This window comes from Canis aureus, chromosome 3 (assembly GCF_053574225.1).
Source record: "Canis aureus isolate CA01 chromosome 3, VMU_Caureus_v.1.0, whole genome shotgun sequence".
Classification (NCBI taxonomy): Eukaryota; Metazoa; Chordata; class Mammalia; order Carnivora; family Canidae; genus Canis; species Canis aureus.
The window spans coordinates 5,956,356-5,982,537 of record NC_135613.1 but is presented as its reverse complement, the minus strand read 5'-3'; the positions used below and the strand labels follow the sequence as shown (position 1 = coordinate 5,982,537).

Here is a 26,182-nt window from a genome sequence, read left to right as displayed (position 1 = left end):
ATGGCAAACACTGATCTTTTTACTGTCTCCATAATTTCACTTTTCCAGACTGTTCTGTAGTTGGAATTGTAGAGTATGTAGCCTTTTCAGATTGACTGCTTTCATTCAGCAATACACATTGAAGTTTCTCCGATGTGGCTTGATAATTTACTTCATTTTAGAGCTAATAATATTCCATTGTGTGGATATACAATTTATCCATTTATCTATTCACTATTGAAGGACATCTTTGTTGCCTCCAGGTTTTGACAATTATGAACAAAGCTGCTCTAAGCATTAAAGTGCAGGTTTTTGTGTGAACATAAGTTTTCAGCTCATTTGGGCAAATACCCATGAGCATGGCTGGTGGATCCCATGGTAATGATATGTTTAGTTTTTTAAGAAACTGCCAAACTGTCCTCTAGAGTGGTTGTACCATTTTTCACTACCACCAGCAATGAATGAGCATTCCTTTTGCTCTAGAACCTTGTCAGCATTTGGTGTTGTGTTTTTGATTTTACCCATTCTAATAGGTATGATGTAGTATCTCATTACTGTTTTAATGTGTAATTCCTTAATGTCATGATGTTGAGCATCTTCCATATGTTTATCCATAATCTATCTATCTGTTTTGGTGAAGTGTCTGTTTAGATCTTTTGCCTATCTATAAATTGGGTTGTTTCTTTATTGTTGAGTTTTAAGAGTTTTTGATACATTTCAGAAAGTTCTTTATTAGATTTGTGTTTTGCAATGATTTTCTCCCAGTCTATGTTTTGCTTCATTCTCTTAACAGTATCTTTTGCAGAGCAATTTTTAATTGTAATGAAGCCCAACTTAGCAATTTTTTCCTTCACAGATCATACTCTTTTTTAAGTCATTGCCAACCACAAATTTGCCTACATTTTTTCCTCTAGTCTTTGGTCTAGCAGTTTTATAGTTTTGAGTTTATTTTTGTGAAAGATGTAAGGTGCATGTTGAGATTAAATTTTTGCATGTAGATATCCACTTGTTTTAGCAACATTTGTTGAAAAGACTCCCTTCTCCATTGATTTGCCTTTGTTCTCTTGTCAAAGTTTAGTTGATTGTATTTATGTCTGCCATTTTGTTTTGTCTTTAAATCTCTGTGCTTAGTTTGGATAGTTTTTGTTGCTCTTTTTCAATGATCTTTCCTGCTACAATGTTTAATCTGCTTTTACGCCAATCTACTAACATTTTCAATTCAGATATATATATTTTTTTGGATTCTTAAGCTTCTCTTTGGTTCTTTTTTTTTTTTTTAATAGTTTCCATCTCTCTTAAAATTTTGCATCTATTCTGCCTCACTATATTTTCCTTTAAATCTTTGAAAGTATTTATGATAGCTATTTAAAAATACTTGTCTGCTAATTTCAACATATCTATTATTTCTTGGTCTTTTTTTTTCTTTTTTTAAATTAAAGTACAATTGACAGACAGTGTTGCATTAGTTTCAGGTGTACAACTTGTGATTTGCTAACTATATGTTATGCTGGGTGTACCACAAGTGTAGCTACCATCTCTCACCGTGTAATGCTATTACAATACCATTGACTATACTCCCAATGCTGTACCCTTTATCCCTGTGACTTATTCATTCCATAACTGAAAGCCTGTACCTCCTACTCCCCTTCGTCCATTTTGCCCATCCCCTTACCCCTCTTGGTCTATTTGTCTTGACTTACTTTTCCTCTTGATTATGGATCACATGTTATTTCTTCACATCGCTAGTAATTTTTGATCACATACTGAAGATTATGGATGGCACATTGTTTAGTTTTTGTTATTTTCCTTTAAGGAATATAGATTCTTTTTCTGGATAGGCAATTTATATTTAAAAGATAGCTTACTTATTTTAGGCTTTAAAAAAGAATCTTTCTTAGGTGGTTTTAAAGCAGTCCACTGAGTTAGAGTGATAAGGTGTATTCTCTCTAGAGTCTTAACTGAATGGCAAGGGTGTTCAGGGACTTAACTCCAGTTGGTTGGGACCATTGTGTCTCCCACTGCTGTGGGATCTCCACTCAGCTCACAACTACTCAGTAGTTGTTTTTAGCCAAGTTTCTTGGTGTCTTGCTCTGTGAAAATGTAGCTTAGAATTTGACCAAAGATTCAAGAGGACCTTTATAGTATTTCTGGAGCTCTGTTTTTGGTGCCACTCCTTTCTGTCCAAGATTTCACCCACAGATTCCAGCTGCCTCAGCAGAACTCTGATCTTTGCCTCTTCAGCTCACAGAGACCGCTGTGGTCTGTTTGGGTTCCTTCCCCCTCCGTGGTCTGGATAGCAAGTTCAAACAGAAAGCCAGGGCAATGCGAGGCTCATGTTTCTCTCCTTCATGGATCACAGACCTGCATTTTCTTTTATCTAATAATGGAAAAACAGTTGTTTCATATGTTTTGTACAGTTTTCTAGTTGTTTACAGCAAGAGGGCTTATCTGATTCCAGTTACTTTGTTATGGCTGGCAGAAGAACTCTAATCACTTTTTGAAGAACAGTTTAATAATTTTTTTTTCAAAAGAGAAATACATCTCAACATATTATCTAGCCAAAAGCACACTGCAAAGGGTCACTGAATGAAATGAGGTGAGCACATAGAACTTTCTGGTTTGGAGGGCACTAAGGAAAAATGCCTTCTTTCTCCTCTCCTTGGTTTGGATTTTCCTAGCTGTGGAGATGTAGAGGGCTGGTATGTGAGCAGAGAAAGGGAAGCAGAAAGGGAACTACCCTTGCTGACTCTCACTTAAATAAAAGTTGCTATCCTCCTGGCCAGTCTGGTTCATCAGGAGCCTGTAGGAAGTGTAGATCATCTTTGTGATCTCTGACCACTGAGCACACATCTTCCTCAGGGGACCCCAATGAGGTGGATGGTGGCTGTGGCTCTAGAGGGTTTAGAGGTCAGGTTCCAAGACCCTAGCCATCACACAACCTTCTTTAACCCACAGATATGGCCAAAAATTCTAGATGGTCAGGGCCTGATAGATGAGGAAGCAGGAGAGGTGAGGGCAAGATGGCAGCCTGTGGTGGGGGCACAAGGCTCTACTGAAAATGAGGCTAGAACTCTGATCATTATTCCTTGTAGTTGAACATGACTGTGAAACATGAGCCCACAGCAGACTTTCTACTCGGGAATCTGCTTGGGGATAGGATATTAAATATTTTGAAATAGAGTCCTCTCAACAGTAGTATAGGGAATCAAACTTATTCCAGACAAAACTTCCTGGTACAGGCCGTGGACCTATTAGAGGCTCCTCTTCTGGGTGGAGTGCCCTGCCCTACCAAGTACCCAGCCTTACCCTGGGACAAGTCTCTGTCCTGACGGGTGGGCTGGTGGAAAGGGCCTGCCCAGTGTTGGGAGAGGCTTAGTCTGGGCTCTGAGTCACATTCCACTGGGTTCCCAGTGGGAGTTTGGGGATTGCATCGAGAAGAGAAGAAGAGAAGATGGTTCTTTGAGGCTCTCCCGCCTCTGAAGTTTCTGGGCCCCTCCTTCTCCAGAGCACTGACACCTCCCACTAGGTGAAGGAAGATTTCCTTTGACCAGGATCCTTCTTCATAATTTGCCTCCCTCTCAGACACAGCTCTGAAATTTCCAGCAACTTATTTTTAAGATCCAAAAAGTAGGCAGATGATGGAAGCCACTGAGTTAGTTCATCTCTGGGAATGGTTTTTTGACCCTTCTTGATTAAGACTATTGGGCGGTTAAACTGGAAACAGCTCTTAGGGATTTCCTACCTCAGGTCTCTGAATCTTGAAGACGGTGCTGAAGCAGGCCTTGAGTCCAGGCCTTTAGGCTCAGCAGAACTCCTACCACCGCAACAGACTGCCTCTTGCTAAAGTGTAAAACAGAAAAGGGCCTCTCCAAAAACAATGGAAAAGCCGGGGTGCAGGAGTGAGGAATAATTCTAGCTGCGTGACTCTGTGCTACGGAAATAGACCAGGAGAGCCGCAATTAGAGATGGTTCCGCCCACCCAGCGCTGCAGCAGGCGGTGGTAGATTTTGCCAGACAAGAAATCTTAAATAGCGGGTTTTAGGGATGTCCAAACCCGGGTGTCTCGCTGTGGCATTCCGTTCGCGTGGAGAGACTGCTCTGGTGGTTTAGTGAGTTTTCAAGATAAAGCAATACTTGCATTATCACATTCCTAAATCATGACCAAGAAGATCCAGGCTGTCTAAATAAAGGGAAAGCGTCCTATTTAGTGGCCTCCAAATGTAATTAAACTGCTGAATCAGTAATTTTCTAAATGCAGACGCCGCGTGCGTGACTAACCACCTTGCTCCCCAATCAAAACACACTCAAAGGAAGAAGAAAACAAACAAAACAAAGCAAAGCCACAGAGATATTTCAAAATGCGCCCTGAGGAGTTAGCCTCGGGCTCCGTGGGTTTCCGTACCCACGCGTAGTGGAGTCAGGAAGCCCACAGAGTGCCTGGGGCATGGGGCATCGTCCAGGGTTGGCCAAGGGGTCAGAATCCCGGCAAAGACAGCGGGGGGTGCTCACTCAGGAAGGGGGGCGGGAAGGGCCTGGAGAGCTGCCCCCGGAGCAGGAGCATCGGTGGGGAGACTGAGGCCGGAGGGTCCGGGCCTGGACCTGCACCTGGACCCGCACCTGGACCCGCACCCGGACCGCAGTGCACCTGCTCTCCATGTGCACCTTGCTGGGAGCCGGGGCTCCGGAGGCCGCAGGCTGGGTGGCCCATGTTGGGGCTTCCTTGTCGTTGGGGTCGGAGAAGTAGGGGGTAGAGGTTGGGCAAAGGAGCCTCTGGTTCTGTGGCCCAAGGCCCCGGGGGGGGGGGTAGGGGGGTTCCCCCGAGAGACAGCAGCGCCAGTGGGCTGGATTTCAGCAGGAGGCAGAAGGAAGGCCGGCAGTTACCTGCAAGGGCCAGCCTCCTGCGAGGGGTGGACAGTGGCTGAAACTGTGCATTCCCACGGGCTTCTCCACCCCTGCCCCCCTGCCCCCTTGCTCCTTCACCCCCCACCCTAAGGAGCCTGGCCCAGCAAATGCCCCACAGGTCAGCGGGCGCCCAAGCCTCCTGCGCTCCTGACCTCTGTGTCTTTCAGAGACGGAATTTATTGCGTTTGGATCCCAGGGTCCCCGGCCCCCGCTAGCATCTAATTAACCAGACCACACTTGGACTTCAAAAGTGCAGAAGAAAATGAGGAGTTGTGTTAGGATGTTCTCTCTGCAGGAGCCTGGGGGATGGTGCTGGGGAGCGCGGCCAGGGGTGTTTGAAATACCGCCTTGGTGGTCCCTCCTTCTGCCAGAAAGCAAGATAAGCAGCTCGGCCTTCCTTTGCTGCTTTTCCCCCCGGTAGAGAGTGATTATCTTTCCTTTCGTCGTCATTGACCCTTCTTGGCCTGAATTTTCCCAAGCTCTGACTCTGAGCTCTTTGGCTGCACCAGCGGCCGAGGGGGCCACCCAGATGTACCCCCCCCCCAAGAGTCTCCTACCACCTTGCCAGGTGCCTGGATCCCCACCATGTAAACTACTCCCTTATCACCAGGGCACTGTGTCTAGAAAGCACCATGAAAATACATCATCAGTGAAGGAGGTAATGCACTGATCTGTGAGAAGTGGAATCCTGACTTATGAGAGTAGAGTTCGAGGGTTCCTGATTCAGTCCAGTCCCTCGTTTTCAGGCTGCAAAGTTAGAAGCCTGGAGGAAAGGGGTGCAAAATGTGACATCTGTCTAAAGCAAATGACCACAGAAGCCATTTTGTCCATTCTCCTGCCTCCGGGGACCCTAACATGGGGGATGCGGGGCATGGCTACGCCTAGGAGGTGGGGCTAGTCCCCAGAATGGAGCAGAAGGGGCCTTCTGTAGGACGCAGGCCATGTGGGACTGCAGCTGCAGGAGACCACAGAGGCCGGGCTTGACGGGCCTGGGTAAACACTGCCCGGCTCACCCAGGGCGGGGAGTGACCAGTTGCCTGGGCCACCTTGCATTTGGTTTGGGTCACGTCGTTTTCTAAGGAGGCCTCATCTGGCAGGTGGAATGAGACAGGAGCAGGGTTGGGAGCATGAGCATGAGGGTATCATTGTTTAGGGGACTTAAATGAGATAATAACCGTAAGTTAGCCTAGTAACTAGCATGTAGTATGTACTCAATAAAGGTATCGTTCATCACTATTATTTATTTACTTTTTTGTCAATTTATTTTAAACTAAAAAATAAAACAAAAACCCAGTTTCTCTCACCTCTCTACTCCTACTGCTGGCAACTGTCTCTGTAGCTATGAGCTTGTTTTTTTTTTTTTTTTTAATTAAAAATTTTTTATTTTAGATTCCATAGGAGAGAGATCATATGGCATATGTCTTTCTCGGTCTGATTTATTTCACTTAGCATAATGCCCTTGAGATCCATCTGTGTTGTTGCAAATGGCAAGATTTCATTCTTATTGATGATTGAATAGTATTCCATCGTGTGTATATGTCACAATTTCTTTATCTGTTCATCCGTTGAAGGACACTTGTGTTGTTTCCATATCTTGGCTGTTGTAAATAATGCTGCAGTGAGTATTAGGGTGCATATATCTTTTCGAGTTAGTGTTTTCAATTTCTTCAGATAAATACCCAGAAGTGGAATTGCTAGATCATATAGTACCTCTATTTTTACTGTGTTTAAGAATCTCCATGTTGTTTTCCAAAGTGGCTGCTCCAATTTATGTTCCCACCAACAGTGCATAGGGGGCTCCCTTTTGTCCACATCCTCTCCAGCCCCTTTTGTTTCTAATCTTTTTGATAATAGCCATCCTAACAGGTATATCTTGCTGTAGATTTGTCTTTCCCTTATGATTCATGATGTCGACAATCTTGTCATGTACCTGTAAGTCTTCTTTGAAAAAAAGTCTTTTCAGATCTGCCCATTTTTAATTGGATTTCTTTTGCTACTGAGTTGTATAAGTTCTCAATATATTTTTCATAATAGCCCCTTACCAGATCTATGACTTGCAAACATTTTCTTCTATTCAGTAGGTTGTCTTTTCATTTTGTTAGTGGATCCCTTTGCTGTGCAAAACTTTTAGTTTCTTATTTATTTATTTTTTTTGTACAGAAACTTTTTAGTTTGCTCTAGTCCCACTTGCTTATTTCACCTCCATTGCTTTTGCTTTTGGTGTGAGATTCAAAATACCATCACCAAGACCAATGCCAAAGAGTTTACTGCCTATTTTCTTCTAGTTTTATAGTCTCAGGGCTTATATTCAGATTTGTAATCTGAATTTTTTTGAGTTAATTTTTGTGTATTGTGTTAGATGGTGGTCCAGTTTCATTCTTTTGCATGTGGCTCTCCAATTTTCCCAGTACCATTTATAGAAGAGACCATCCTTTCCCCATTGTATACTCTTGGCTCATTTATTATAAATTAATTGACCCCTGTAGGTGTGGGTTTATTTCTGGGCTCTCAGTTCTGTTCACTGATCTATGTGTTTTTATGCCAGTACCATAGTGTTTTTATTTACTATAGCTTTTTAATACTCTTTGAAACCAGGGAGTGTGATGCCTCCAACTTTGTTCTTTTCAAGATTGCTTTGACTATTTAGAATATTTATGGTTTTATACAGATTTTAGGATGTTTTTGTTCTATATCTGTGGAAAATGCCATTGGAATTTTGATCAGGGTTGCATCGAATCTTTATATCACTTGGGTTAGAATGTCCAGTTCAACAGCATTAAATTTTCCAATCCATGAGCATGGTGTATCCATTTATTTGTATAGTTTTCAATATCTAGGTCTTTCATCTTCTTGGTTAAATTGATTACTAGGTATTTTGTTATTTTTGATGCAACTGTAACATCAGTGTTTTTATGAGATGATGTGGATGAAGTGGAAGGAGACATTTCAGAGCCTGGGGAGAGGGACCGAGAGAGGGAGGGATGGACATGAAGACATACGACAGGCAGACGTGCAAGACCCTGGCAATGCAGAGGTGACTGCAGGGTGCACACGCAGGGCGTAGGCTTGTGGCAGCCTTTTGTCTGTCTTGGGAAGAGGAAAGAGAAGTGCAGCAACACATAGCCTGCTGTTTGTCTCCAGCAAGTTCTGCATGGCCTCAGAGACCCTCTCTCACTTGCTCATAGTTAGAGCCAGGGCATGTAGCATGGCTCTTGGCAAGAGTAGGATCTGGTAGCAGACCTTGGCGCCCCGTCCCTCTCTCCTAACCCTTACCATTTTAAAGTCACTTGGCCTGTTTTCTTCCTGCTAGTGTCTATATTTTTTTTGCCTGGGGACTCTCTTAGGTTGCTGAAGCCCTCTCTGCCCCACTGAAGGCGTGGGACAGGGTAGACCTTTGTCTGGAAGACCAGAAATGGGGAAATTAACACCCCTGGAAAAGCAGCTTTCAAGTAATGGCAGAGTGTGTAAGTACCCCAGCTCTCTGCTCTCTAGCAGGGTAAGTCCAAGGCACAGGCCAGGCACCAAATCTCAGAGGTCACCATAGGGGGAGCTTGATAAGGTGTTCTTATTGGCCACACTCCTCTTTCTTACCAATTTCAAACTCCTCTTCAGGTGTTTCCTTTGTCTCCCAAACAGACTGCTAGCACTTGCATTCTTATTTATTTATTTATTTATTTATTTATTTATTTATTTATTTAAATATTTATTTACTTATTTATGATAGACAGAGAGAGAGAGAGAGGCAGAGACACAGGAGGAGGGAGAAGCAGGCTCGATGCCGGGAGCCCAACGTGGGACTCGATCCTGGGACTCCAGGATCACGCCCTGGGCCAAAGGCAGGCACCAAACCGCTGAGCCACCTGGGGATCCAGCACTTGCATTCTTATCTGAGAGTCTGCTCCTGGAAGAATCCAAACTAGCTAGTGCCCAATAGTTTGTTGTGGGGTAATGAATAAATTCATGAGTTGGACCCAGCCAGCATCACTGTGGTTCTGCCCTTATCGCTTGTGCTGTCATCCCTGAAGTTTTCTCTTATGTACAGGTAGCAAATGAACATATACATACTCAGAAACACTAACCCCCCAAGTGTTCCAGTAACTCCAGGCCTTGTTCTCAGTCTTTGCTCCTTGTCTTTGTATTCCTTCTTCTTTTTCTGGCACGATAGAGTGGGGGAAGAAGAGGTTCTCTGCTGTAGAGCCCCGATCCTTGGTGATTGTGCTTGGTGATCCCTCAAGGCATCAAGAAAGGCCTTCCTTTCACTACTTTATTTAGAGCCTGCCTCTCTCCATCTCTCATCCTTAATGATTCTTTAATGGAATCAGTCAAGAAACACATCAGATCTTTGTAGCTTTAGCTCCATGAAAGGCTGAGAAGAGGGGATAACAGTGCCTGTCATGCAAAACAAAAAGAGCCACGTGCAGAGAGACGAGCAAAGTAGAGAGATAGAATCTGAGTGTCCAGGGAATCCAAGCTGCTGCAAGTCCTTCCTCGGAGAAATTTGTTAAACAATCTTCAAGTCTTGTACAATTAGATGACAACATTTATTTGCAAATAGGAAGGGAGATGGTGACAGCACTATAATTTATGTCTTCAATAAGTGGCTCATGCCCAGCGTCAGAATGGATCCATTGCCATTCAATATAGCCCTTGGTTTTCACATTTTTGCATTTATATTGAGGATGTAAGTGACAAAATAGAGCATGTGACAAGCCAGGTTGTTGTCAGCTTCATTCTCAGATTGCCAATCGTGCTGGGTTTTTGATAAGATAATTACTTCATTTTGTGTGTGTTTCTCGCTTCTCTTATGGCAACTCGGGCAATAGAGTGGTTGTCTCTGGAGCATTTCTCCTCAGGAATTTGCAAAGAGAAGGAGTAGGTCGTTATTGCTTTGTTACTTGAGGTTGGAAATTTCCCCGTGAGGCAGAAAACATCCTAGAGCCTCTAGGCTGACAAAAGCCTCCAAGGTCCTCTTATTTATCTCATAATCATAGATCAAATTGCCTCACTGTCATCGCCATGTAACGTCACCCTTCTGTTAGAGGGAGCATATAATTTATTGTCCAAACTAGAACCCTGTAGAGGATGAAAGGGGCACTGATAATAATTATCCTGGGATGACAGGTGTAAATTTGGCAAATTGGGACATATAGGCATGGACCTTCTGTACTTCTACAATCCTTGTGGTGGGAAACTTCTTTAACCTGACAAAATATATATGTCCAAAATCTATTAAAAACTTTTCGGGATGCCTAGGGTGGCTCAGTGGTTGAGCATTTGCCTTTGGCTCAGGGTGTGATCCCAGAGTCCTGGGATCAAGTCCCACATTGGACTTCCTGCATGGAGACTGCTTCTCCCTCTGCCTGTGTCTCTGCCTCTCTCTGTGTGTGTCTCTCATGAATAAATAAAATATTTTTAAAAACCTCCTCATACTTAATGAGGAGATATACATTTCTCTTAAAATTGAGAAGGAGACAAGGATGTTTATGCTTACCTTTTCTTTTCAGTATTACATTGGCATCTTTGGACAGCATAGCACAAGATGTATATATAACAGGAGGTATAAGGACTGTAAAGAGAAAATAAAACTGGCATTCTTCATGGATAATTATGGTTATCTACAGAGAAAACCTGAGAGACTCTAAAGATAATAATTAGAATTAAGAAGATAGTTTATTAAGTTTGCTAGATATAAGATCCATCTACATAAGTCAGTTGTATTCTGTACATAATCAACAAGCCATTAAAAATACTATTTATAATAGCAGCACAAGAATAAAATGCTTAGGAATAAATATAATACAAGCTATATGTGATTTATTTAAAAGAAAGCCTAAATAAACAGAGATATACCATGTTCAAGGATATGTAAACTCTCTATTTAAAAGATGTTGGTACTTAAAAAAAAAGATATTGTTCCTTACTAAATTAGTTAATAAATTTAATATAATTCCAATAAAAACCTGAACAGGTTATTGTGGGGTATCATAGGCTTATTCTAAATTGGCTATAGAATAACAAAGGGCTAAGAATAGCGAGGGCACCTTTGGGGAAGATTAAGGTACAGAATCACTCTATCAGGCACCAAGACTTGTTAAAAAAGCTAGAGTTATCAAGAAGGTATACTATTATTGTGGAAATAGATGAACAGAACAGAATGGAGAAGCCAGACACACACCTACTCAAGTCTTTTAGTGACAGAGATGACATAACAGATTAATGAATGGTGTAGGGACAATTAATTATATATATGGAAAACAATTCTCTTGCTAACTCATACACAAAAATAAATTCCAGGTGAATCAAACACCAAAGAGGAAAAACTAAGAAAATCTTCAGATGAAGATTTAGAAGGTTATCTTCATGACTTCAGTGTAGGAAATATTTTTTTAAAATTTTAGATGGACAGAATTGGATTAATTATAATCCCTGATTTGTGGCATACTCTCTCCATTATTTTGGCTTGCTTTTATTTGCTATGGTCGACTATTATTAATAATGCAGAGAGCACTTATGAACAACACATCATCTAAAACAAAAACTACCTTGAGATAATATCCTATATCTAAACAGTATGGTCTCCCTATCTGCAGCACAAGGAAACCATCACTCTGCACCAAATGCTCACTATTCTGTTTATTTTCTTTTTATATAGTTTTATTCTACTTAAGTTTTCTTAAGCTGTATGTTTTAAATTTAACTGTTTTTAACTTTATAAAAAGAGTGTCATGGTGCTTTTCATCTTCTGAGAATTACTTTATGACAGCTAACACTTTTTTAAAAGATTTTATTTATTTATTCATGACAGACACAGAGAGAGAGAGAGAGAGAGAGAGAGAGAGAGGCAGAGACACAGGCAGTGGGAGAAGCAGGCTCCATGCAGGGAGTCTGACATGGGACTTGATCCCAGGTCTCTGGGATTACACCTCGGGCTCAAGGCGGCGCTAAACCGCTGGGCCACCGGGGCTGCCCTGAGAATTGCTTTATTCACTTTATATTATATCCCTAAGATTTTTCTATTATTATGTCTCACTGTAATTAATTTGACTGTTTTATAATATTCCATGTGTGAGTATACCAGTTTGTTTATACATTCTCCCCGTGATGGCCATTTGGTTTGGTTGTTTCCAGGATGTTTGCTGTTATGAACCATGCTGTTAGGAACAGTTTTGTATAGCCTCCTGTTGTACATATTGCAAGAGTTTACCTTGGGTAACCTTAGGGGTAGAGAAAGATTTCTTAACAAGATACAAAATGCATTGATTATAGAAAATACTGGAAAATTTGTCTTTATTAAACTTAAGAACTTTTGTTTCTCAACAGACACCTTAAAGCAAATGAAAAGACAAGTTATAAACTGGGGGGAGATATTTACAATATGCATAGCGTGAAATGGAATAGTATTAAAAATATAAAAAAGATCTTATAGATCAAAAAGAAAATTCCAGAAACCAAATTAAAGACATGAATCAACATTTGGTATGTAGAGACTGTATAGAAGGTCAGTAAACACACAAAGAGATATTTAGTATTTCTTTAACATCTGTGGGAAATGCAAATTAAAGTCACAGTAAGGTTATTTTCATCCACTCAATTGGCACAAATTAAAAGGATGAAAATACCTAGTATTGGAGTAAATCTGGGTCTATCAGATTTCTGAGACATTGCCCTAGTGGCATAAATACTTTGGAAAACATTTTGTCTTTATTGCCAGAATTTGAACATTTGGGTATACAATTACCCAAGACAGAAGCACAAACCATAAGAGAGATCTGTCATTTCTATTCCTAAGTATTTATTTTAAACCTGTTATCAAAAAGGTTTGATATTGAAACCTATTCAAAGTCTATTGAAAGTCAAGAGCCAATTGTCTGGGAGATGATACTAGCAATATTACCAACAAAGATCAATATCCAGAACATGGAAAGTGGATATAAATCAATTAGGAGAAGACAAACACCATCATGGGCAAGTGGGCAAAAGATATGAATGGGCAAGTGATGGAAGAACACACATGGTATTCATCAGACTACCAACAACAAAATGTGCCACAGTGCCAAATGTTGTTGTGAACTTGGTGTCATAGAACTATTTTACATTCTTGTTGGGGGTGTAAATTAGTAAAATCAATTAGGAAAAAAAATTGAATGTCTACAAAAGTTTAACAGACAAAAACCCTAAGACCCAGTGCTTCCATCTATAGACATGAACCCTAGAGAAACTCCCATGTGACTTCACAAACAGATACATGTGAGAAAGTTCATGCCCATAGTCTGTAATAGTGTGAGTTAGAAACAACGTACACATCCATCAATAGAAGAATGAATGAATTAGCTAAATAATAGTCATAATGGACGACTCTATGGTAGGGATCAAGAAACTTATTCTGTAAAGGGCTAAAGAGAAAATATTTTAGGCTTTGCAGGCCATGCAATCTCTATCATGACTATTCAGTTCTGCCATTTTAGTGATCAAGCAGCCATAGACAATACTTACATGAACAAGTGTGGATGTTTTCCAGTAACTTTGCTTACAAAAACAGGTGTCAACTGGATTTGGCCACAGAAATGAAATTGAATCCACTAGAGTGACATAGATCAAGGTGGATGGATCCTGTCAATTTGAGATTGAATGGGGGAAAAGTTGTGGAAGAAAAACATATGTATGATACCACTTACATAAAGTTCTTAAAAAATATATAAAAACTACAAGACAGTGTGTGATGGTTAATTTTATGTGTCAGCCTGACTGGGCTAAGGGATGCCCAAATAGCTGGTATAACAGTATTTCTGGGTATGACCATGAGAGTGTTTCTAGAAGAGATTGGTAGTTGAATGGGTAGACCTAGTAAAGAAAGACCCTTCTCAGTGTTGGTGGGCATCATCTAATCCATTGTTCTGGACAGAACAAAAAGGCGGAGGAAGGGTAATTTGCTGCCTCTGAGCTGAGACATCCATTTTCTCCTGCCCTTGGAAAGCAATACTCCTGATTCTTGGACTTGTGGACTTGGACTGGGAATACCATTGGCTTCCCTGCTTCTTAGGCCTTCAGGTTTGAACTAGAACTATACCACTGGCTTTGTAGGGCCTCCAGCTTGCATGATCACTCGAGGCAACTCTTCAAAATAAATCTCTTTCTGTATGCCTATGTGTGTCCTATTAGTTTTGTTTCTCTGGAGAACCCCAAGAAATACATGTTGCTTAGGGGCACAGATGGATATAGTAAAATATGAAGAAATACATGGGAATGGTAGACACTAAGTTCGGGATAGCAGTTCCTTCTTGGGGGTAGAGGTAAGGTCAGAGTCATGCAGTGGGGAGGGAGTCTTGGGGACTTTAGCTATATCGATAAGGTTTGATTTCTTAAGCAGAATAGTAGGTACCTGAGTGGCAGTATTTCATATGCTTTTTTGTGTATCTTAAGTGTTCCATAATAGATTTAAAATGAAGACAAAATGAAAGAGACTTCAGAAGAGGAGATGTCTTCTTTCTTGTGTGATTCCATGTAATTTGACCTAAAATCACCTCCCTGGTCACACTCATGGAACCCTGCTCCAGGTCTCCAGGACGGAGAGCCTCTTTCTCACATGGTCCTTTTCTTGTCTCTGTTGCTCCTAAGAGACCATGAGGCAGGGAGCTGTGGATGGTTTCTGTTGCAATTTCCTGGGACCAGATGCCCCCACTTTGCCCACTGACAAGTGTCAGCCAAGGCCTGTTTGAGGATGACCTGATTTGAGTGGTGTCTGGCCTCTCCCAGATAAAGGGCCCACATCCTTGGAGGCTGTCCCTTGGCTGCTCCTTAGCACTGCCACAGAGTGGACCACATGATACCTGGAGATCCAAAGCCTTCTAACCTGAGGCAAGCTGTTTGGCCTCTCAGAGCTCCTTTCCTCATCTGAAAATTAGGAAGGATTGATTTCTGCTTATGTTGCTTTTTGTGACCACGAAGAGGAGCCCTCCATGTAAAGAAGCCGGCAGCCATTCCTACCCTCAAAGTTCTGAGAGGGTGCAACTTACATTTCCTTAGAAAATAGACACTCCACTCACAATCCAGGGACATTTATGCAGTTTCTGCATCTTGGCTATTGTGAACAGTGCTATTTCAGTCAAGCAAGATGAATAAGCTCTCGAGAGCTGCTGTATAACATTGTTCCTGTAGTCAACAATTGTATGCTTAAAAATTTGTTAAGAGGGCAGATCTCATGTTAAGTATTCTTTACACATACACACTCTCACACACATGGCCATTGAAGGGAAAGGGGCAGGGCAGAATGTACAAAATTTAATCATCTTTCAGAGCTTTCCACATTGGGAAGGTTTGTTTATCTCTGCCACTATTACAGTTCTTTTTTTTTTTTTTTCCTCCACCATAAGTGAGATCCTTTTATTTTCTTTTGAACTTCTATACGTTTGTTGGAAGGCACTGTCCTCATGATTGGCTTTTTAAAAGTCCAGTATATCTACAGTTATATTATAGAATCCCAACACTAGAGAAATCTTGACAGGTTACTTTGTTCACATTGAAGGAATCTTTTCCTGTGGCTGTTCTGAGAGGTGAGCATTGGTCTCTGATTGCTTCTGGTAATGGGGATCCCATGACCTACAGAGGAAGCAGGACTTTGAATCTATTTTCATACAGCTGGGGGTCAGGATTTATAGGTTTCAGTGCTAGCTCCATCACTAATTGGCTGAGGAACCGTGGGCCAAAATTCTCACTCTTCTGTATCCCACTTTTCTCATCTGTAAAATGGGATCTTTCCAACTGAGACACCAAAGCACCTGAGTCACAAATAGAGCACCAGCCCTCCACTAAGACCAGGCAGGTTTGGGAGCTTTCTGTGGGAAATAACTTACTTTCACCTCTTATTATTATTATTTTTTTCTGGTTATAGAAGTAAATGTGTCCCTTGTTTAAAAAAAAAAAAAAAAGAAGTTAGGAAATTAACTAAGAGCATGAGTCAGAAAGTGAAAATTGTCCTGGTTCTCACAAAACAGAGAGAACACATATTCACAGCAAAGGCTATAAAAGATCCAGTTATCTTAATAAAAGTGAACAAGGCAGGATAATAACAATAATAATGCCACAAGGAAGCGTTAATTGCAACAGAAACCAAGGCTTTTCCTAAACATTTTACGTATTTTTTATCTCATTTAATTCTCACAGTTATTCTGCTTTCATTAGCTCCATTGTATAGATGAGGGGACCTGAGATGTCACAAGCTCTGGTCACACAGCAGAATTTGTGCTCTTAATCACTATCAAATTTAAGGTGGAATTTTGAGCTTATCCTTTCAAAACCTCATGCCCCATGCATTTTACCTTATAAAACAAATGTCGGTAAGCAAGGTGCTCACAGCTCTGATATTCTGTAACTGGCAGTGTGAATGGGTGTGCACGTGGCTTACACACCACACGAACTCCGTTCTATTCCGATGAATGCTTGCACCAGTGATATACTTGAATGATCCCCTTTGGGAGATTTAGGTTCTTTTTGGATTTTGGTATGATTAGCAAAACCTTGCAGACTATCTTTGTACTTAAAGCTTTGTCTGCATCTGGTCATTTCCCTTGGAAATGTATGTGATGTATAGTGATTGGGTCCAAGTTTTTGGTGCTCTTAAAGTGATTCCCCTTTCTGCCTCTCCCACAGTAGAATAATTTTAGGTGGTGATCAGTTTCCTTGAAAAAAATCCCCTGGAGATGCTTCTGTTGGAGCAGCAGTGTGGGCTTGGAGAGGGATTGAGAGATGCCAGGCCACCATCTCCACTCTCATTTGGAGCTACCAAGGCATACCAGGCAGCTGGATGTGCTAGAGACTTAGTGAGGTTGCAGACGAAGGCACCCAAAGGTTGACGTCTTTGGTCAGGATATGGGGTCCCAGACTCCCTATGTGTTGCTGTTAGCTCTCTTGGGGGAAGAAACCCTTCCTTCTCCTTTTGTACTTCCTGGGCGGGCCCAACCCCATGGACAACAGGTAACTTCACCATCTGCCATGTATGTTCTAGCTCGTGTACCCTGCGGTGTGGAGAACTTGGAGGCTGTTGACAAAATCCAGCTTTGTGGTTTCGTCCGAAGGTGGTTGGAGGTGAGTTCATCAGACCTGCACTTCTTAACATTGGTTGGCTTGAAGATTTTCTTCACAGTCATGTATTTAAGTAAAAACAAAAAACAAAACAAAACAAAAACTTTCGAATTTTAAAAAACAATATTTTCATGTGGTAAAAACTAAAAACATGATTTCCAGTAAGAAATGACAGTAAATCTATATGTTATTAATATTGAACTAAAAAAACATTTTAAATAAAATCATAAATAATATTTATGATATGGAAACAGGTGAATTTTGACCTTCCTCCAAGTAATAAGTGACAAATGATGCTTCATGAAGTATGAAAAAGCATGATTTGTTGGCCTGTAGATTTAAACCGACATTTGACATCATGTTTGGATTTGGGGCCAAATGTATATTTAATGGGGTCCAATATATGACTACATATTACAGCTGCAGAAACTGATGTACATGCTTTCATGACCTGACATTCAGCATGTCTGAAATTTTACTTAGAATTAAAACTATTCTTTTAAAAGTGAATTTAGTCTTGCTTTCAAATGACCTTACTGTTTGTGAGCCGGTCCCCACTAATAATGCATCACGGGCTGTAGATGTTTTCCATTTGTAATAAAGCATCAGAACGTGACGCTTTTCTCTTTAGAAAGTGACTCATCTTGAGAATTTTAGATGCTCCTTTAGAATTTTGTATAGATGAATGAATGGGATTTCCAGGTCTGGGTGAGATCGTCTATGGAGAAATTTGCAGGGTCATCCTCACTTTATGCTCCCTGTGTATGTCCATGTCCCGGGGTGAAAGGACCCAGTGTTTGAGCTTTGAGCTCCACGTCCAGCTGACCCCTGCCAACCCCTGCGTAGGCTCCCTTGGCCGGCCCTGGAAGGCTCTTGAACCATTCTACTTTAAAGAAAAAGAAAACACCACACTGATAATTCTGTTTTATTGGTTTTTAAAGAATAAAATTGAAACAGGCAGTTTTATTGTTATGATGACAGGAAACTCTGAAATGAATGCATTTCTGAACCTGGGGGCTTCGAACGCGATTGTAGTAAAATGGTCATTTGGACAAATGTTCCCTGCAGTCTTTCGCCAGGCACTTTCTGCTTCACTTTGGACACAGGATGCCGTGGATGGAGGCCTGTTTGGGAACTTTCCTGAAGTGGGAGGAAATGTCCCTGGACAGGGATTTGGGGGTCTAGCATGGGGTTTGGGGTCAGGAACCTCGGTCTGCTCCAGGACAGCTACTCTCGTTCTCTGCCTCAGTTCCTTGTCACCCCAGCAAAGGTGTAGAATTATATGACCTTGAGTCACGGCCCAGGATTTGGATTTTTTTTTCAAGCATGAATTCCCCATTCTGCCTATCTCACGGTAGAATAATTTTAGGCAGTGACCAGATTCCTTGAAAAAAAAAAAAATCCCCTGGAGATGCTCCTTATTGGAGCAGCAGTGTGGGCTTGGAGAGGGATTGAGAGATGCCAGGCCACTGTCTCCACTCTCGTTCTCCCTGGTGAACAATGAGCTTCTTTGAGGCTGTGGTTTTAGGGGCATCCAGAGCTCCAGAAAATTCTCTTTCCCTTCTCTGGTGTGACAGACTTTCCATGGGGAGGAGCGTGAGACAGAGCGCTTTGTGCCTTTTCAGCAGGTCTGAACTGATGGAGGGAGCAAGAATCAAGATGCAATGCAGATTCTGGACTCTGCTTCCTTAGGAACCAGAGATGGGCCAGCGCTCGAGGGTGAAGGATTTGTCCTGAAATCTTCCAGATCCAGGAAAAACTGGCCACCTTCTCCTGCAACTCCACTTCTGGCCTCTAGAGGGGGTAGGACCCAAACTCCAGGGCCCTGGGCCAGAATCCTGCAGATTTGTGGGGAGTTCTGGAATTCTTGAATGTTCCTGCAGAGGAGGGCCTCAGGAGCCAGATGTAGGTCCCTTGCCTCAGCTCACAGCTGGGGAAACTGAGGCCTAGAGAAGGGAACTCACCCAAGGTGAGTTAGAGACTTAGAGGCAGAGCCAGGGATGGAGCACGAGTCGGCCGCCCCCGGTTCAGGCTTTTTGCAAACCCTGGGTGGCAGGGAGACTGGGCTCTAGGGAGGAAGTCTCTCCCAACTTGTCTTCTCTCTTCCTCAGCCACCGTGTTTATTATGAAATGTTCTAGCCTTTGAATCCCTCTGAGTAACTAAGTAAATTCCCTTGGGGTGGAAGCTCCCAAGGCCAAAGACACAGGCTCTTAGGCCTGCAGGAGATGTAGGAGATCTATGAGCCCAAGATCTCTTGATTTTTAAAAACCTGGGAAGCCCCGGGGGGGCGGGGGGGGATGTCAAGGCCTTCTGCTACAGGTGGGTTCTGTCTGGAGGGGGATGGGTTCGAGGCTGGCTCCCCAGATGGCACTTGAGCCTGAATCAAGAAATGAGAACAGAAGAGCATGTGGGGCAGAGGGAGCGGCAGGGGCAGAGGCAGGGCCAGTTGTGTGCATGTGGGTGATAGGGTGCCGGGGAGGGGAGGGAACATATATGGAAAGGTGACCGTGCCATTGCGGGCACAGCACCCCATACCGAAGTCGGGCGCTTTTCCTTATAGGCCGCCGGGAGCCAAAGCACAGCAGAGCTCAGCAAGATGAACTCCCTCTGTGCCCGCCCCCGAGGGAATGTCCCTGCTGGCATTTGGAAAGCAGCTGGTTAACAGCGCGAGCGCGGCCTCCCCACCCTCACAAACTTCTCCACGACACATTGCACCATAATTCTCCCTAATAAAATAATATGAAGCTCAATTATGCTCCTGTTCCCATGTTCCTGGACTTCATTAAGCACAGAGGGATTAAAAACTTGTATAAATTAATCAATGTACCATAATCCTAAAAATTAGAAGATGAGCCCTTGAGGAAGTAATGTAATACGGGCTTTTTAATTAGCAGGGCCCCCGAGATTCATTGCTCTCCCCTGCAAGTCTTGTGTTTATGAATTGCTTTATCATTTGAAGGGGAAGGCCCGGAAGACTGCGGGCCTGTTTTAAGGATGTGGTAAATGCTATACTAATTCTCCGGGCTCATACCCTCCTCAGGGCCAGAGCGGAATGACAGAGCTCGCCTTGCTTTTCTTTCTTCTTCTCCTCTCCCAGTAAGAGCGAACTTTTAAAAGGAAACTCGGAGAAGGGACCCAGAGAGGAAAGTAAGCTGCTGCGCCCGTGGGATTAAGAGAGTAGATCTTAGAGACTCGTGGATCTGGGTTTGAATCCTGACTCTGCGGCTCACTAGCTCTGTGACTGTGGGCAGGTTGGGGTCAGGCCTTTTATTTCCTCCTCTGTCCTAGGTCTTCCTAGAAATGCCCCCTGACCACAGGTGAGAACTGCCTGCGGACCTGGAAGCGTTCCTAGCTGTCTCTCCCTTCCGCCTTTCCCACATGAGGCAAACAGCATCTTCTCCCACCATGGCCAGTCTACTTGGGCTCCACTTCACATTCCTGCCTGCTTGGGCTTCCTAATCTCTCTCTCCTTTTTTTTTTTTTCTAGACCCTCTTGCTTCTTAACTTACTCTCTCCTTCTCAACAACCTCAAACCGTGTCCCTCCATCCTAATAGAACCAAATCATAAACCTTCCTTGACCCCACTTTCTCCTCCAGCTCCTACCCATTGTGTCTCCTCACCTTTGTAGCTTCCATGGCCTCCCCTACTCACACCTCAGTCCACCAGAACTTGGCCATGTCCCTGACGTGACACTGACATTCTTCTCATTAAGATCTCAGTGAGTCTATCTTCCTTGACCTCTCGGCACTGATGGACTCAAGTGACTCTTCCCTCCCCCTCATAACTCTCTTTGGTTTCCTCTTGGCTTTCCGGACACTGCCTCTCAGACTCTGCCCTGCTCCAGACCCTAAATCCTAAAGACTCACTGGTCATTCTAGTCTGGCATCCTATAGGCCCTTTGAACTCAGTGTGTCCATGATGAGACCCAACCTCTCCCCTCCCCAGAGTGCGCCTTCTTTAGACGAATCATGGCATCCATATCCACCCAATGATGTCAATTCCTGCCTCTCCTCCCCAGGGACAAGGACAGGGTGTTTGGTCCCTATCATAACCCTAGGCCTAGCACAGAACCTGGGGTATAGCAGACCTTTGATTAGTGGATTTCACAGATAGATGGAGACTCCCTCTACTTCCTTCCCCACGAGGACTTGTTGGCTCAGTTAATGAATGAGCTCACGTTTGCTTTGCAACCATCTTTCCTAATGGTCTCAGCCAGGATTGAGGCTGACACTGGCCTTGAATCAGGTAATAACAACTCAAGACTCCTGTTTGGGAAGGAGTCCACCTTCCCAAGCAGGAACCTTCCATTCCATGAGTTGTTTCTCTAGTCTCTGATTTAACAAAGGGTCTCTGGGCATCCCGGGAGTCAGAGGCTGGGTGTGGCAATGCTGGTCCCTCCCTCCATCAGTCCCTCCTGGGGAAGCACACCTTCTGTATTCTGAGAAATGATGGGCAGGAGAGTTACTGGCACCTGCAAGTGAGGCTGAGCCACTTCCGGCTCTTTGCTGCCGTCTATTTTTATCCTGGCTCATTTACCCTGTGTGTTTTGGAAAACACAGATACACACACACACAACAGCACTGCCAAAATTCACATCTCCTGTCTTTTGCAGGATTTTCCCTTGAAGGCTGGTGCTCTTGGAGAGCCAGCGCCGGTCCCTGGATGGGGCTTTGGAGCAGGGAGCCGGGGCCCGGGGCTCTGTGCTGAGCTGTCTTATCAATGCTAGGTTCAACACAGCATGCTGCCATCCCACTATGGTGAGCCCCTCTCTCCCCTCTCTGTCCCTGGGGGGAGCCTAGTCCCAGCTGTCTTGTCTGCAGGAGCCTGAGCTGGAGAGTCAGGCCGCCCACCCCCTGAAGAAGACATGAATCCCCTCAAGCCCATCATTGACTCCCTTCACCAAACTCTCAGCAGTGTGCCCTGACCCTGCCACTGCCTTTCAACCAGCCACAGAGGATGGAGGTGGAGCACTGGATCAGGAGCAGAGAGTCAAATCCACATACCTCTGCAAATGAACCCTGCCTGCCTTTACTTCCCCAACAACCCCCATTGCCACAGAGTCTTACTTTCATTGACGTTTGGTAGATCTTTCCATAACTTTCTAGACGGTCCTAGTTCTGTCCTGTGGGCCCTCACGGACAGAGGACAGGGCCCACCCCATTCTTTCCCAAATCAGAACTGGCTCCATAGATTGTGAAGGCAGGTTCCTGAAATGCAAAGCGCTGGAGCTCAGGAGCAGCCCAGGGACGTGTGGAGAACACCCAAATTGATGCCCCTACAATACTGACTTCCTGCCACCACTGTGCACACAACGTGCTTGCACATATACACACACGTGCACACACGCGAGGTTAGAAGTGTCTCCCAGCTTGCACAGCCCTTGCACCTCAGAGAGCTGAGCCACCGCTGCCAAGTGGCGGTGTCCTCTTACAAATAGCCATGTGACTGTGAATCAGCCCGCAGGGTCTAGTCCTGGTTTGGAACAGTCAGCAGGGCCTGACCTGATGGCTCAACCTTCATGAAGTCCTTTTTCATATTAAAAAATAAATAAATGACAACGTAATTATAAAGCCAGAAGTAGCTCATTATTTTGCTTTGAAAATCTGAAAGAGTGGTCCCCAGAATTTCTTTAGGGTAGTAGAATCCAGTTTTGAAACAAAAGTCTTCTGCAGGCACACTCATGTGTGCAAATGTGTAAAATGCAGAAAAGTGAGGTGACCAGTGGAAGAGGAGGGCAACTCCCCTCCCTGGAGTGTGTCTGAGTGGATTTCTTTCTTTCTTTCTTTTTTTTTTCTGGGTGGATTTCTTTAGGAAATCTTCAGAGCACTGTCTGAAACCCATTGACCTAAAGGCATGAAGCCAGCCTGCTTTCCCCCGGGGCCTACCTCGAAGCCCTCCCCCACACCCGATTCCTGAACCCTGGCCCTTTTCGGTAACACTGCAGTTGGTGAAGTGACCCTAGGCCCCATCTCTGGTGGAAAGCGAAGAGGAGGCCTGGCCCCGCATCCCTGAGTGGTCCTCTGCGACGTCCTGTGCCACTGGTGCCCGAGGGAGCGTGGCCTGCAGATGCTCACTCATGCAGAAATGCGGAGGCTCCCCTGAGCACCTGCCCAAGAAGGGGGTCTAACCCCTGGGCTTATCCCACGGCCAGTGGCCCTACCACCCGCCCTTTGCTCTCCAAGTCAGGCGCGGACCTGTTTCCCGGCTGTGGAGAGCCACCGTCCCCTGTGATAATTGTTGGAAGCCCAATTTATCTTAGAAATTTTGCAGCCATACAACAGGCTTCCTGCAGTTTTCCCCAGATCTTTGCGGATACTTCCTAGGTCCTGAGGTCCGTCCTACATCTGATGCCCGTCACAGAGACCCACCGTGGATCCCGCGCGTGTGCCAGCGCCCCTTTAGAGCGAGGCGATGTCTCCTGTAGGCTCTGAGCGAAATGCGGAAGGAAGAGCCCTGGGAGCGGCGGCCCCATAGCGCGAGGAAGGTTATCTCAGGTGACCGCACAGCCTGACAGGTCAGCTTCGGGTGTCTTCTGAAGCTCGTCCTGGCCCGTGGGCGGCGCCGGCCCTTCCCGTCACCAGGGCAGCCTGGGAGCTTGCAGGGGTGGGCTCGGGTGATCACAGAATTTTCCACCTGGTACGAACTTGCCATTTCAGGGGCCCCTTGAAAGCACCCAGGGTTTACCTAAAATCTCAGCGGAGGATTATTTCTAGGGAATTCCTTCATATCCGGGATCAGTAAGTCAGAGATACACCTAATCCTGTGGGCCCTCCAGGCCAACCAGGGAAGGTGTTCCAGGACACCGTGGGGGTGTTGGCTTTCATCAGGTCCTGTTGCCCAATAAATCAAGGAGTTCATTTGGCAGACAGGTGAAGCCTCGGTTTATGGGACAGGAGGGATGGAGAAGTGTTAACTCTAGGTTTTTCTTTTTTTTAAAGATTTCATTTATTCATGAGAGACCCAGAGAGAGGCAGAGACACAGGCAGAGGGAGAAGCAGGCTCCACGCAGGGAGCCCGATGTGGGACTCGATCCCAGGACCTGAGCTGAAGGCAGACGCTCCACTGCTGGGCCCCCCAGGCGCCCCTAACTCCAGAGTTCTAGTACTCTGGAGGGTCCTGAACAGCTTGCCCTGGCCCAGTAAACCCTCTCAGGAGATGATCTGGGGATATCAAGGAGTGGGGGTGTTTCCCAGGTGTGGGGTGGGTGCTGTGTGGTCCAAGGTGCCAGGAACCCACCGGAGATGCCAGATGAGCAGAGGGGACCTGAGGGTGGACACGGGCACTGCCGGTGAGGTTGCATGTGCTCCCCTCTCCCCATCACTCCCGCTTACGCCCTGGAGCCCTGTCAGGGGAGGTGGGGTGCCGTGCTGATGGGAGGGGACCCAATCTGGGAGGAAGCCTGGGGGGTAAAGAGTCCACAGGGAGATAGGATTTTGACCTAATGCAACCACTGCCCCAGTTTCTCCTAGAGCGGGGCATCCGGCAGCTCCTTGCCCATCCTGTTTGACAGGCGGCCGCGTGGGACCAAGTGAGGCCTCGCGCTGCTGGAAGCCAGGACGTCTTTGTCTCATCACATTATCCTGCTGTTCTCAGGGACCACACATGCAGGAGGGGAGCTCTGTGTGTGGAAGCCGGCCCCCCCCCCCCCAGAACAGAGGCAGCTGGAGGGGGCCTGCTGTGGTCCGTGGGCCCCCTCCGCCTCCTGCTTGCTTTGGGAGGGGCTAACCGGCTCTCCTTGTGCTCACACGGCCTCCGCGCCAGCACTGCAGGAGGCTTGGTCTTCACCACTGCCCATGCTCTTGGGGGGCAGGTGTCGGGAGCCCCTGGGCGTCTCCGAGATGCTGAGGAGCCAGGTCAGCAGTGGTGGGGTTCTTAGTTCCCACGGAATGTTGACCAGGAGGGAAAGCTGCAGAGCTCGTGTTCCTCCCTGTCCCCAGGCTCCCAGACCCTTCCTTTTCAAGTACAGATATTGATCATTTGAATGCGTCCATCCTCCCGCCCCCCCTCCCCTCTCCCCAGATTTGCTGAGCACCCACTAAGGGAAGACTCCCTGGCGAATGTCAGGGATGCAGTGATGAATCAGTTGAGTAAGTCTTGGGCTCTGTAGGAAGGAGTTTGCAGCCTTGAGCAGAAGGGGTCAAAGTTAATCTGATGGATGGCACGGAGGCGAGTCGCGGAGGCTGCATGCTGGGAGGATGCAGAGGAGGGGAGAGAGAAGTGCGCCTGGGGGAGGAAGGAAGGCTTCTCAGAGGAGCTGACCCATGGGCTGCATCTCGACGGGAGAGATTTTTAAGCAGAGGGGGCCTAAGGTACTGGACGAAGGGTCTGGAATGTGCCAAGGGAGAGGATGGACTGGACGGATGGGACCATTTTCTGTGCTCCTCCCCAAGGCTGGCCGTGGAGACAGAATCGGGGCATCCTTGTTGTCCTGTCTCCTCCCAAGCTCTACTGGCCTCCAGGAGCCCCGCCTCCACGTGGGCCCCTCTCTACCCAGGAGGCCCCCAAGCCCTGCATTTCAGGCCTGGTGAGTGGCTGACTTGCACAGCACTAGTTCAGGGATTGTTTTTTTTTTTTTTTTTTTTTTTTTAAGGTTTTATTTATTTATTCACAAGAGACACAGAGAAAGAGGCAGAAACACAGGCAGAGGGAGAAGCAGCTCCCCGTGGGGAGCCCAGTGCTAACTTGATCCCAGGACCCTGGGATCACGACCCGAGCCGAAGGCAGATGCTCAACCACTGAGCCCCCCAGGCGCCACGAGGGCTTGTTCTCAAGCTCTGGAGCTGAACTGAGTCCTGGAGTTTGTAGGGAATGATGCCAGGGGGGAGCAAACTGTTTCAAACTATGGGGATGGGGCAGCTGGGGCCTGGCATTAGTAATCTCAAGCAAGTGTAATGTTAAAAAGAACTTGAAGCGTGGGGCAGAAGGCTTCCAGATTTTTCTTCAAGTTCTTTTTCCCCCTCCAGGAGCTGCTACCTTCTTAGGGTGGGTGCAGTCTTCCTTCCCAGCTAGTCTTAGAGCCTCCTCAGACAGCAGGCCTCAGGCCTTGGAACATAAGCCCAGGAGCAGAGGTCACAGTGAAGGCGAGCAGAGCAAGCCTGTTGGATTTCGTGTGTGGGTCGAGTCCAGAATTCAAGATTTTTGAGGTTTGTCTCAGGCACCAAAAAGTCTGGTGATGGCCCAACTGGAGTGTCGAAAGATGAGATAAGAACACGCAGCATCGG

The 26,182-nt window shown here is 45.2% G+C and overlaps 1 protein-coding gene across 6 annotated transcripts in view; it reads left to right on the top strand.

Annotated features, from left to right (window-relative positions):
- Nucleotides 1-26,182, top strand: part of LOC144306401 (uncharacterized) — a 68,915-nt gene that overhangs the window by 33,600 nt on the left and 9,133 nt on the right. For 2 of the 6 annotated variants that reach the window (XR_013373529.1, XR_013373513.1), the window contains 3 exons: nt 16,883-16,962; nt 18,588-18,762; nt 19,521-19,715. Coding sequence is in view for 1 of the 6 variants with exons in the window: in XM_077885834.1 (XP_077741960.1) it covers nt 16,883-16,962 (80 nt within the window). In the remaining 5 variants the exon portion in view is untranslated. Of the gene's footprint in view, nt 1-16,882; nt 16,963-18,584; nt 18,763-19,520; nt 19,716-21,573; nt 22,465-26,182 lie in introns of those variants that run through there. The other 4 variants (XR_013373516.1, XR_013373502.1, XR_013373534.1 and 1 more) reach the window with 3 other exon arrangements.